Here is a 12,957-nt window from a genome sequence, read left to right on the forward strand (position 1 = left end):
GGTCTAATGAGATGCTAGTGGCCAATATTAACCCCTTTTGCATTTGCATCTGCAGTGCTAGGCGTGAGAGATTGGCCAGTAAATGTGAGCTTGTGTCCTGTCCTCGCACTTTCTCTCCTGTCTCTCCCTCTCGTTCTGTCATCCCCCTGTATCTCTACTCTATCTCTGCCCTCCCTCTCTCGCTCTCTCCTTTTCTCCCTCCCATCCCTCCCTCTTGTTCTCTCTGAGTCTGAAATTAATACAGGCAAGGCACATTCAGAGCAGCTCCTGACTACCTTTCCTCTTTTTCTCTCTCTTTTTCTCCCTATCTTCCCTGATTCCTTCAGTCTTCCCTCTCCTCTATCACTCTTCCCATACCTCTCCGTCTTTTCTCTATTATTCTTTATCTTTTCGGGGATTTTTTTTTTATTAATTTTTTCCTGGTAGGAAAGAGACGCAGAGATCCCTACAGGAGGGGCACACGCGGGGGAAAAAAAACAGGACTAGAAGGGGGCAAATTACCCAGATCAGAGCCACTTGCCCCTACAACTGTCACCAAATCAAGGCTGAAGAGATCTCTTCCTTCCTTAGAGCCAAGAAGCACTGCAGAGCCTGGATCCCATGCAGACATGGCTGTAACCTGCACACGTTTTACAGATGAATACCAGCTGTATGAAGAGATTGGCAAGTAAGGCACCATCTGAGTCTTCACCTGCAGCTGGAGCAATAAGGCTCTCCGGGGGAGGGCTACTCATTCACGACCCCCCTTGATTCTAGGTTATCATATATCTGTATCCTATATGCACCATTTTTTTTTAATACTGGGGAATGCAAACCAAGGCCTTCTGGCGCAGATGGGGGACACGTAGGGTGTGTGATGCAAGGGGGGTCATTGGTGCTGAGTGAAGAATTTGGTAACCCAACTCATGATGCTATTGCAGATATTTGTCTGAGTACCTGTAGTACACAGAGAAAAACGTTTGCATTCCCCGACGTTGTGAATCTGTAAATACGTCCACGTATATTTGCACAAATAATGTGTTTATGTCTGGGAGCCACTGCTGTGTGTCTGCGTATATTCCTTCGGGGGAGGTAATTAGATTCAGGGTGAGGTTTGGGGTGATGGGGGGGATATATACAGCTAAAGACTATTCATGGATTGCAGGGGCATTATCGTAGGTGACTGGCACCCACTGCTGGGCAGTAATAATGTCGAGGGGCGAGGGGGGGGGGTTGCGTACTTGTCAAATAGCCAGGGATAATTTAGCATTAACATTGATGGTCCTAGGTGGACCAGTTGGAAATTTGTGAGCAATGTATAATATTGATGGTCCTAGGTGGACCGTTTGGAAATTTGTAAGCAATGTATAATATTGATGGTCCTAGGTGGACCGGTTGGTAATTGGTGAGCAATGTATAATATTGATGGTCCTAGGTGGACCGGTTGGTAATTGCTGAGCAATGTATAATATTGATGGTCCTAGGTGGACCGGTTGGTAATTGGTGAGCGATGTATGGAGTGTATTGAGTTATTGATACATCATTATTTTCCGGCTACCTCTGTATGGCATGAGCTATTGGCAAAGTCTGGAAATGCAGAGACTGTCAATTAGGATATCAGAGGGAGTATCTGAGAGTGATTGATACCGCCAAAGTCCATGGGGGATGAAATACGGCATTTATTAATTAGCGTACTCGGATGGAAATAGTACATAGATAATGGACCTCATTACCGATAAGTAATTGAGCGCTAAGGATATTAATAATCTGAGATGGACATCGGGATATCGATGAACAGTACGTATGGATGTGAATTCTGGCCATATATGGCCACCAAAGAGAGTTATTCTTCCTCGGCTACGATATTCGATGGGTGATTGGTAAGACTGTCTATGAAGATGAAGATTTGATTGGCAGGTGCACTGGTACCGCTCTGTCCCCTGGATGCCCCCCCAACCCCTCCTCCCGCAGGTCCTCCTGGTTTCCTGAGCGTTATTCCGCCTCCTGTTATGATGTCACACTTGGCTCTCACATGGATGAGGCTTTCAGGACAGGGCCTGTGAGATATAGGGTCAGGGAGTCACCGGGGAGCCGAGATAACGAGATAGGGAGAAGCGCTATCAATGAATCAACGGCATACATCATAGAGGCTTGCAGAAATATATGGCAAGATGGTTGTACCGTCCTTAAATCAAATGCATCTGAAGGCCCTCAAAATGTGCATTACCTAAGATGTGAGTTTTAATCATGTTCTTGCCAAAATGTCCAAAATCCAGGCCAGGCTTTTTGTGCCATGCAGGAGCCTCCTTAGGAACACCACAACCCCAATCTGCTCTGCGGAGATGGTGCAGATCCAGGTGTTTCTTCATAGACATATTATTATATGTCAGCTCGAGAGCAGGCAGAAGGTAACTGTGTTGTGGGGTCAATAGAGACCTATATATAGATCCATGATGGATGCGTGTGTACGAGGCCATCATACATAGCTGCAGTTTCCATCGCTGTGCACCCAGCTGTCATTGTGCTACCACCATCCTTCTCCGCACTCCTTAATATATCACTGTACTATATTCATAAGGGACCAAATCCATTTCTTCAATGTTTTCCATTAATCATGAAGCTAGGAAATAGGTTTTCTGCAAATACAATGCTCTGGCTTCAGTATACAAGGACATTAGGTATAGAATGAATTCACATTCAGACAATAATTAGAATTATACTTAATGGTCAAATATAATCATGGATCGTGGAGGTGTCGATGAAGGGGATAGAAATACATCTGTTCATGAACATCTAACCTCTTCTAAATAATAATGAATTGAGGCATGACGTACCGCTCCGTGATATCACAGGATCCAAAAAACAGACAGGTATTGCCATCACCCTTAAAATATTGGCTCAAAATTTTTGGCTACTTTAATAGGGTTTGCAGATTCCAGGCCCATCATACATAATCATGAAAGCTCCACAAATAGATATTATGCCTAAGAAAATGCTTTCTTTGTGGTTTTTTTTGTCTTTGGTGCCAGTTTTGGAATTTGACATACTACATGCTGTGGTGCCTGCTATAATTAATGGGCATTCACTGTTACTGTTGGATATTGGTGACGCTCTTGAGTTCCGTTTCATGGGTGTTCTATAATAACTCCCACAATGAGACCTACAAGGGAAAAAGAAATCAATCAAAAATCAATTCTGACCCTACTGGAAATCAGACTGGATCAATGATCGACTGTGTATTCTATACATATATACAGTGGGGGAAAAAAGTATTTAGTCAGCCACCAATTGTGCAAGGTCTCCCACTTAAAAAGATTAGATTTGCCTGTAATTGACATCATAGGTAGACCACAACTATGAGAGACAAAATGAGAAAACAAATCCAGAAAATCACCTTGTCTGATTTGGTAAGATTTTATTTGCAAATTATGGTGGAAAATAAGTATTTGGTCAATAACAAAAGTTCATCTCAATATTTTGTTATATATCCTTTGCTGGCAATGACACAGATCAAACCTTTTCTGTAAGTCTTCACAAGGTTGGCACACACTGTTGGTGGTATGTTGACCGATTCCTCCAATTAGAACTCCTCTAGAGCAGTGATGTTTTGGGGCTGTCACTGGGCAACACGGACTTTCAACTCCCTTCAAAGGTTTTCTATGGGGTTGAGATCTGGAGATTGGCTAGGCCACTCCAGGACCTTCATATGCTTCTTACGAAGCCACTAGTTTGTTGCCCTGGCATTGTGCTTGGGATTATTATCATACTGAAAGATCAAGGCACGTTTCATCTTCAATACCCTTGCTGATGGAAGGAGGTTTGCACTCAAAATCTCACAAAACATGGCCCCATTAATTCATTCTTTCATGTCCTGATCCCGTTGCAGAGAAAAAGCCCCAATGCATGAGGTTGCCACCCCCATGCTTCACAGTATGTATGGTGTTCTTCGGATGCAGATCAGCATTCTGTCTCCTCCAAACATGACGAGTTGTGTTTCTACCAAACAGTTCTACTTTGGTTTCATCAGACCATATTACATTCTCCCAATACTCTTCTGGTTAATCCAAATGCTTTCTAGCAAACTTCAGATCGGCCCGGACATGTATTGGCTTAAGCACGGGAACACGTCTGGCACTGCAGGATCTGAGTCACTGGCGGAAAAGTGTGTTACTGATGGTAGCCTTTGTTACGGTGGTCCCAGCTCTATGCAGGTCATTCACTAGGTCCCCCCATGTGGTTGTGGGATTTTTGCTCACTGTTCTTGTGATCATTTTGACCCCAGAGGGTGAGAACTTGCATGGAGCCACAGATCAAGGGAGATTATCAGTGGTCTTGTATGTCTTCTATTTTCTTATTATTGCTGCCACAGTTTATTTCATCACACCAAGCTGCTTGCCTATTGCAGATTTAGCCTTCCCAGCCTGGTGCGGGCTACAATTTTGTTTCTGGTGTCCTTTGACAGCTCTTTGGTCTTCACCATAGTGGAGTTTGGAGTGTGACTGTTTGAGGTTGTGGACAGGTGTCTTTTATACTGATAACAAGTTCAAACAGGTGCCATTACTACAGGTAATGAGTAGAGGACAGAGGAGCCTCTTAGAGAAGAAGTTACAGGTCTGTGAGAGCCACAAATCTTGCATATTTTTAGATGACTAAATTATTATTTTCCCACCATAATTTGCAAAAAAAATCTTGCCAAATCAGACAAGGTGATTTTCTGGATTTGTTTTCTCATTTTGTCTCTCATAGCTGTGGTCTACCTATTATGTCAATTACAGGCCTCTCTCATCTTATTAAGTGAGAGAACTTGCACAATTGGTGGCTGCCGAAATACTTTTATTCCCCACTGTACATAGATTAGATATGACTGGTATGATCCGTGGAGGATTGAGTTTGAGTTGAATTTTCTGAAATGCATTGTCTTTATACATATTTGAACATTTTAAGATTCAATTCACACAAAAAAAAAACCTTTGTCCAGCACCATTTCCATCACTGCTGAAGTATCAGTAAGCGGGCTGATGTCATTTTGCGTTGCCACGTGAGCCTCCCCATAATGCCCTGCAGCTATAACATCTTACAGATGATCATGTGTACCGCCCCGTGCTCGGCAGCCGAGCCACTCAGATCCGGACCTTCAGTGGGTGGCTCGAGGGTCTCCGGACCCGACGGTCTCACGGTCACTTCAACTAAAAGGGGGGTTGTGGTTTGGGGACGTAGGTGTACGGCCGGAGCCGTGTTAAGTTCGTGACACCAACCACGGGATGTGGTGAAGGTGGACACCACCGCTGCAGTTACGGGGCACCCGGGAGAGATGTTTGGCAGCAAGTTGTTAACCCCTCCGTGAGCAGGGATGGTGGCCCCAGGACCCGTTGGGGTTGATTGGCGGTGCAGGGAGATGAGCGACCGGAGGGTGCTGATGTACTCACTATTAGTAAACACATGAGTCTCTGGTAAACTAAGGTGATGGTGGTCGGTGCCCGCAGTCAGCTGCAGTCTGGCCCCCCACCCGGCTGGTGGTCTCTGTCTTTCTCCTGCACCTGTGTAAGATGGTGGACTGCCTGTGCTTGCAACTTCAGGAGTCCGCTCCCGGCTTGTGGTCACCTAAGGAGCCCTTTGCCTGCAGATGCTGGCCTCTGAGATCTCTGAGCCATGGCGGTGGCCTATTATCCCCCTCGTTGGGCTGTTGTCTTCAGTCGGGACTTTAGGTGGGACAGGACCTCTAGTCCTGGCCGCAATCAGTTAATTAGCTATCCCCCAGTAGCTTCTGGACCTAGCTTCAGGGTCTGAGTACCCCCCTTTGTGCTCCGGTTTCCCAGTCGGTTCCCCAGGTCGGTACCGGCGGGCCACTACCCTGTCCCGGTTCACCTCGGTTCCACCGAGCCGTCTTCCCAGCTCCTGCAGATGGAGACCGCCGTCTGCCTCCTAGCCAAAGGTACCAGGGCTCCTACCCCGACACCTGCTCAAATTGGTTTCTCTCCTCTGCTGGAGCTGCACACAGCTCCAGCCCACACACCTCTCCAACTTGAACTCTGAAACGGTTCTCATGTACTTTCCCGCCTCAGGCTGTCTGAACTCCTTGGTGGGCGTCTTCCAACCGCCTGGCTCCGCCTCCTGGTGTGTCCATCAAGCCCTGAGGGGGTGACTAGGGTTTTAGTGTTTGGCTGCATGTTACCTATGAGGGACAGGTGTAATGCGGGGCCCTATCTGTGACTACCTGGCCTGACCAGGGCGTCACACTGGCCCTTGGTTATCCACAGACCATCCACGGGCTGTCCGACCACCACCGGTTTATTTTGCTTTTTGAACTGAAAAAGAGATAAAACATGTTTACAAGTATAATAACTTTTGTACAATTAAGCATATTTTTGTTTTCTTCCCTCACAGGAGGCAGTTTACTTAAACGTTGCAGGCATGGGCAGTGAGGGAGGTGGCGTGGTGGATGGCAGCAGGCCGGGTCCCTCAGCCTGGCAGGCCAGTTCCTGGGGAACATAGGGACGTGGGTGACTGCTTACCTGCTCCTCTGAGACCACCTCCACTTCGCATACCCGAACGGTTGCGACCAGGCCCTTCATCTCCGACGTCCACTCCGCCAACACGGAGTGGACCTTGCCTGGAACTTCTGGCACATCTTGCCGCTGGGTCCAGGAACGTGTGTCTGCAGAATCCTGGTGTCCCTGCACTTATCAGCTGCGGTTACATCAGCTCTTCCCGCTTCTCCCCCTTGGTCTTTTCTTGGCACTCCTGTCGCCGGCCGGTAGATTTCGTTTTCCGACTTCCGGCTTTTCTTTACTGCCGTGTTCCCAGGGGGCGGGGCTTCAGTTTTTCGCCCTTTCTCGGGGAAGGATAACCAGGGCGGGAACTTTCGCGCCAACAAGATGGCGACAAGATGGCAGATTCTGAACATTTTCGCAACGGATCACCGCTGACTTCACTACAAGGCGCACTTCCACAAGGTAAGTGGATGGGTAAGTATCCTGTTCATGACACCAGAAATTGAGGTGTACCGCCCCGTGCTCGGCAGCCGAGCCGCTCAGATCCGGACCTTCAGTGGGTGGCTCGAGGGTCTCCGGACCCGGGGGTCTTACGGTCACTTCAACTAAAAGGGGGGGTTGTGGTTTGGGGATGTAGGTGTACGGCCAGAGCCGTGTTAAGTTCGTGACGACACCCACGGAATGTGGTGAAGGTGGACACCACCGCTGCAGTTACAGGGCACCCGGGGGAGATGTTTGGCAGCAAGTTGTTAACCCCTCCGTGGGCAGGGATGGTGGCCCCGGGACCCGTTGGGGTTGATCAGCGGTGCAGGGAGATGGGCGACCGGAGGGTGCTGATGTACTCACTATTAGTAAACACACGAGTCTCTGGTAAACCAAGGTGATGGTGGTCGGTGCCCGCAGCCGGTTGCAGTCTGGTCCCCCACACGGCTGGTGGTCTCTGTCTTTCTCCTGCACCTGTGTAAGATGGTGGACTGCCTGTGCTTGCAACTTCAGGAGTCCGCTCCCGGCTTGTGGTCGCCTAAGGAGCCCTTTGCCTGCAGACGCTGGCCCGTGGGATCTCTGAACCGTGGCGGTGGCCTATTATCCCCCTCGTTGGGCTGTTGCCTTCAGTCAGGACTTTGGGTGGGACAGGACCTCTAGTCCTGGCCGCAATCAGTTAATTAGCTATCCCCCAGTAGCTTCTGGACCTAGCTTCAGGGTCTGAGTACCCCCCCTTTGTGCTCCGGTTTCCGAGTCGGTTCCCTGGGTCGGTACTGGGGGGCCACTACCCTGTCCCGGTCCACCTCGGTTCCACCGAGCCGTCTTCCCGGCTCCTGCAGACGGAGACCGCCGTCTGCCTCCTAGCCGAAGGTACCAGGGCTCCTACCCAGGCACCTGCTCAAATTAGTTTCTCTCCTCTGCTGGAGCTGCACACAGCTCCAGCCCACACACCTCTCCAACCTGAACTCTGAAACTGTTGTCGTGTACTTTCCCGCCTCAGGCTGTCTGAACTCCTCGGTAGGCGTCTTCCAATAGCCTGGTTCCGCCCCCTGGTGTGTCCATCAAGCCCTGAGGGGGTGACTAGGGTTTTAGTGTTTGGCTGCATGTTACCTATGAGGGACAGGTGTAATGTGGGGCCCTATCTGTGACTACCTGGTCCGGCCAGGGCGTCACACATGCCTTGTACAGTGGTGGTCAGTACCTGGGCCATCACAGACCAGCGGCTCCCAGCAAGGCACAGTTTATACAGCAGTGGTTTTCCATCTACAAAGTCACTGGGTAAGTCTCTCTCTTCTGTAGATTGTAAGCTCTTATGGTCAGTGAGATCCTCTCTTTCTTCTGTAGAGTGTATGCTCTTTGGTCTGCCGATTCCGCTCTCTCTCTGCTCTGTAGCGTGTAAGCTCTTATGGTCAGCAGGATCCTCTCTCTCTTCTGTGGAGTGAAAGCTCTTATGGTCAGCAGGATCCTGTCTCTCTATCTCTTTTTCTCTTTTGTAGAGTATAAGCTCTTATGGTCAGCAGGATCCTCTCTCTCCTGTGGAGTGTAAGCTCTTACAGTCAGCTGGGTCCTCTCCCTCTTTCTCCTGTAGAGTGTAAGCTCTTATGGTCAATGGGGTCCTCTCTCTCTCTATCTCTCTCTCTCTTCTGTAGAGTGTAAGCTCTTATGGTCAATAGGATCCTCCCTCTCCTCTGTAGAGTGTAAGCTCTTATAGTTAGTGGGATCCTCTCTCTCTTTCTCTTGTAGAGTTTACGGTCTTATGGTCAGCAAGGCCCTCTCTCTCTTCTGTAGAGTGTAAGCTCTTATGGTGAGTAGGATCCTCTCTCTCCTCTGTAGAGTGTAAGCTCTTATGGCCAGCGGGGTCCTCTCTTTCGCTCTCCTGTAGAGTCTAAGCTTTTATGGTCAGAGGGGTTCTCTCTCCTCTGTAGAGTGTAAGCCCTCATGGTCACCGGGGTTCTCTCTCTCGCTCTGTCCTGTAGATTGTAAGCCCTTATGGTCAAGCAGGGTTCTCCCTTTCTCTCTCTCCTGTACAGTGTAAGCTCTTATGGTTAGTAAGGTCCTCTCTCTCTCTCTCTCTCTCCTGTAGAGTGTAAGCTCTTATGGTCAGCAGGATCCTCGCTCTCTCTCCTGTAGAGTGTAAGCGCTTATGGTCAGTGGGGTCCTCTCTCTCTCTCTCTCTCTCTCTCCTGTAGATAACAGAGAACAATAGAGGAAAATAGGGTTTTTTTAAGCCGCGCCAATGATCACTTCTCAGGTATTCAGATTAATGGATCTTTATTTTGCACAGGTCTACGTGTTTCTGGAGTCTCGGCTCCCTTCCTCAGGACCATCAGGCATAAGAACACATCAAATGAAATTTGATGTGTTCTTATGCCTGATGGTCCTGAGGAAGGGAAACGCGTAGACCTGTGCAAAATAAAGATCCATTAATCTGAATACCTGAGAAGTGATCATTGGCGCGGCTTAAAAAAACCCTATTTTCCTCTATTGTTCTCTGTTATCTGCAGTCTGGGTTGCTGCTGCCTTGATCAAAACTTTCCATGCCTGCATAGTAGTTGTGACTTTCACAACTTCACTTGGTGAGTATTACTGCTCCCTGTCTCTACCCTGTGTGTTATTGGAGTAAAACCCTATTGCGCTTCTTCTCCACAGCTTTTTACTCATCTGTCTCTCCTGTAGTGTGTAAGCTGTTATGTTCAGTGGGTTCCTCTCTCTTTCCTGTGGAGTGTAAGCTCTTACAGTCAGCGGGGTCCTCTCTTCTGTAGAGTGTAAGCTCTTTTGGTCAGCAGAATCCTCTCTCTCCTGTGGAGTGTAAGCTCTTACAGTCAGAGGGTTCTCCCTCTCTCCTGTAGAGTGTAAGCTTTTATGGTCAGTGGGGTCCTCTCTCTTTTTCTCCTTCAGAGTGTAAGCTGTTATGGTCAGTGGGGTCCTCTCTCTCTCCTGTGGAGTGTAAGCTCTTACAGTCAACGGGGTCTTCTCTCTCTTTCTCCTGTAGAGGGTAAGCTCTTTATGGTCAATGGGGTCCTCTCTGTCTCCATCTCTCTCTTCTGTAGACTGTAAGACTGTATAGTCAAGAGGATCCTCTCTCTCCTCTGTAAAGTGTAAGCTCTTATGGTCAGCGGGGTCCTCTCTCTCTGTCCCATAGAGTGTAAGCTCTTATGGTCAGTGGGGTTCTCCCTCATTCTCTCTCCTGTAGAGTGTAATCTCTTATGGTTAGTGGGATCCTCTCTCTCTTTCTCCTGTAGAGTTTACGGTCTTATGGTCAGCAAGGCCCTCTCTCTCCTGTAGAGTGTAAGCTCTTATGGTCAGCAGGGTCCTCTCTCTCCCGTAAAGTGTAAGCTCTTGTGGTCAGCAGGATCCTCTCTCTCCTGTGGAGTGTAAGCTCTCACAGTCGGTGGGTCCTCTTTCTCTCTCTCCTATAGAGTGTAAGTTCTTATCGTCAGTGGGGTCCTCTCTTTCTCTCTCTCTCCTGTAGAGTGTAAGCTATTACAGTCAGTGGGGTCCTCTTTCTTTTTCTCCTGCAGAGTGTAAGCTCTTATGGTCAATGGGTCCTCTTTCTCTTCTGTAGAGTGTAAACTCTTAAGGTCAGCAGGATCCTCTCTCCCCCCGTAGAGTGTAAGCTCTTATGGTCAACAGGGTCTTCTCTCTCTCCTGTAGAGTGTAAGCTCTAGTGGTCAGCAGGGTCCTTTCTCTCTTCGGTAGAGTGTAAGCTCTTATGGTCAGCAGGGTCCTTTCTCTCTTATGTAGAGTGGGTCCTTTCTCTCTTCTGTAGAGTGTAAGCTCTTATGGTCAGCAGGGTCCTTTCTCTCTTATGTAGAGTATAAGCTCTTATGGTCACTGGGGGCTTCTCCTTCTCCTTTGTCTACCTTATTTATTTTCCAAGCACTTACACGCTTTCCAATATTGAGGATTGCGCAAATGTATATACAGAAAATCAATTTTTGGGGAAAAATTCTACACAATTGTGGAATTTGAATTTCAAAAGATCCGCTAAGCTCCAATATACAGTATATGTATATATACAGTACATTCACTTTATTAACATAAACCTTTATATTACTTTGCCTTGTGAAAACATCAAAGCTTCTCTTAAGATGACCCAGAGCTAAGATGACCAGATCCTGAGGTCACAGTTATTCATCTTCACAACTCTCATAGAAGAGAACACCTACACTGACGAGCAAAAGGGTAACAATGTTTTGAACTTTTATCTTTCACTCTCCATATATCACCATAAACTAACTACTGCTTTGAGCGTGAGACAACCTTCATTTTATAGAAAATCATCTTGGCTACGTCATACATAAATTTGACTTGCAATGATTCAGTATATAATTAGTTATGTAGATTGTATGGTGAGATATGGAGCCTGAAAGACAAAGTTCAAAACATTGTTACCCTTTTGCTTGTCAGTGTATTTTCCAAGTCAAAAAGGTTGTTTGATCCCAATAATGTAAACTGAGGAGATGAAGATGACAAATTTGCTTGACCTGGAGAAATTGCATGAAATTAATTTCAATAAAGTGGTTCCGCACCCTTGTTTCGGTCAAAAGATGTATCCACCGCTAAATCTATAGGCTGGATTATTCATCATCTCATAGTTTAGGCAAAAAAATGTCTGTCTCTTGTATAGCTCTGCAAAATTTTTCCCCTTTTTCAGGAAATTATAGATGGGTAACATCATGTGAGCAATAATCCCTACCGGCCAGTCCACCACATGTATTCATGTATCTGGCCAATGGAAATGTATTACCATAGTTAAAGTTAATTACTGGTTTATTATCAGAGTATAACTTAACATTTCAGTAAATAAACCGAAACCTATCATTACCTTATTATATCAAGGATATTATTTTTTGATATACTGGAATTCAGAAGTATGAACTTTGTACTCATCACTATACTGTGCTGTTGAGAGGCACAATGTGGTCTCTGGTTACCCCTCAAATCATACAAAAGGCCCTAAGTAAGTCCTTATTGTTTTCTCCTAATATTATTACCCCTGCCGGCACTGTTTATTAAAGAGGTTGTCCACTATGTTTACATTGATCGCCTATCCTTAGGGGTACTTTGCACGCTGCGACATCGCTAGCATCAGCTAGCGATGCAGAGCACGATAGTACCCGCCCCCATTGCACATGCGATATCTTGTGATAGCTGCCGTAGCGAACATTATCGCTACGGCAGCTTCACATGCACTTACCTGCCCTGTGACGTCGCTCTGGCTGGCGATCCGCCTCCTTCCTAAGGAGGCGGGTCGTGCGGCATCACAGCGATGTCACACGGCAGGCGGCCAATAGAAGCGGAGGGGCGGAGATGAGCGGGACGTAAACATCCCGCCCATTTCCTTTCTTCCGCATAGCCAGTGGAGGCAGGTAAGGAGATGTTCCTCGCTCCTGCGGCTTCACACACAGCGATGTGTGCTACTGCAGGAACGAGGAACAACATCGTATCTCCTATTGGTGCGACATTATGAAAATGACCAACGCTACACAGATCGCCGATTTACGACGCTTTTGTGATCGTTTATCGGTGCATCTAGGCTTTACACATTGCGACGTCGTTACCGGCGCTGGATGTGCATCACTTTCGATTTGACCCCGACGATATCGCAGTAGCGATGTCGCAGCGTGCAAAGTACCCCTTAGGATAGGTCATCAATGTCTGATCATAGTAACAAAAAGGAGAAAGCTGCACTCTACAGTGCTAAGATATGTGGAACAATGAATATGGGAATATATTCAAATTGTCCCTCCAGGGAGGAAGGAGACAAAATCTAGCGCCACCTATTGGAAGTAGCAATCCTAAAAGTCAAAAGTGGCTTTTTAAACAAGCCTTTTCATAACACTTAAGGCCCCGTTACACGCAACGACATATCTAACGATATGTCGTCGGGGTCACGGAATTCGTGACGCACATCCGGCGTCGTTAGCGATGTCGTTGCATGTAACAGCTCCGAACGTCTGTTAACGATCAAAAATACTCACCTTATCGTTGATTGTTGACA

The 12,957-nt window shown here is 47.3% G+C and overlaps 1 protein-coding gene across 16 annotated transcripts in view; it reads left to right on the plus strand.

Moving 5' to 3' along the window:
- The first annotated feature begins 204 nt into the window (after positions 1–204).
- The window catches only part of CAMK2B (calcium/calmodulin dependent protein kinase II beta), a 243,909-nt gene continuing 231,156 nt past the window's right edge, over positions 205–12,957 (plus strand). For all 16 annotated transcript variants that reach the window (XM_075346281.1, XM_075346296.1, XM_075346283.1 and 13 more), the window contains exon 1: positions 205–667. In XM_075346281.1, the coding sequence (XP_075202396.1) occupies positions 609–667 (59 nt within the window). In that variant the 5' untranslated portion in view covers positions 205–608. The remainder of the gene's footprint in view (positions 668–12,957) is intronic.

This window comes from Anomaloglossus baeobatrachus, chromosome 4 (genome assembly GCF_048569485.1).
Source record: "Anomaloglossus baeobatrachus isolate aAnoBae1 chromosome 4, aAnoBae1.hap1, whole genome shotgun sequence".
Taxonomy (NCBI): Eukaryota; Metazoa; Chordata; class Amphibia; order Anura; family Aromobatidae; genus Anomaloglossus; species Anomaloglossus baeobatrachus.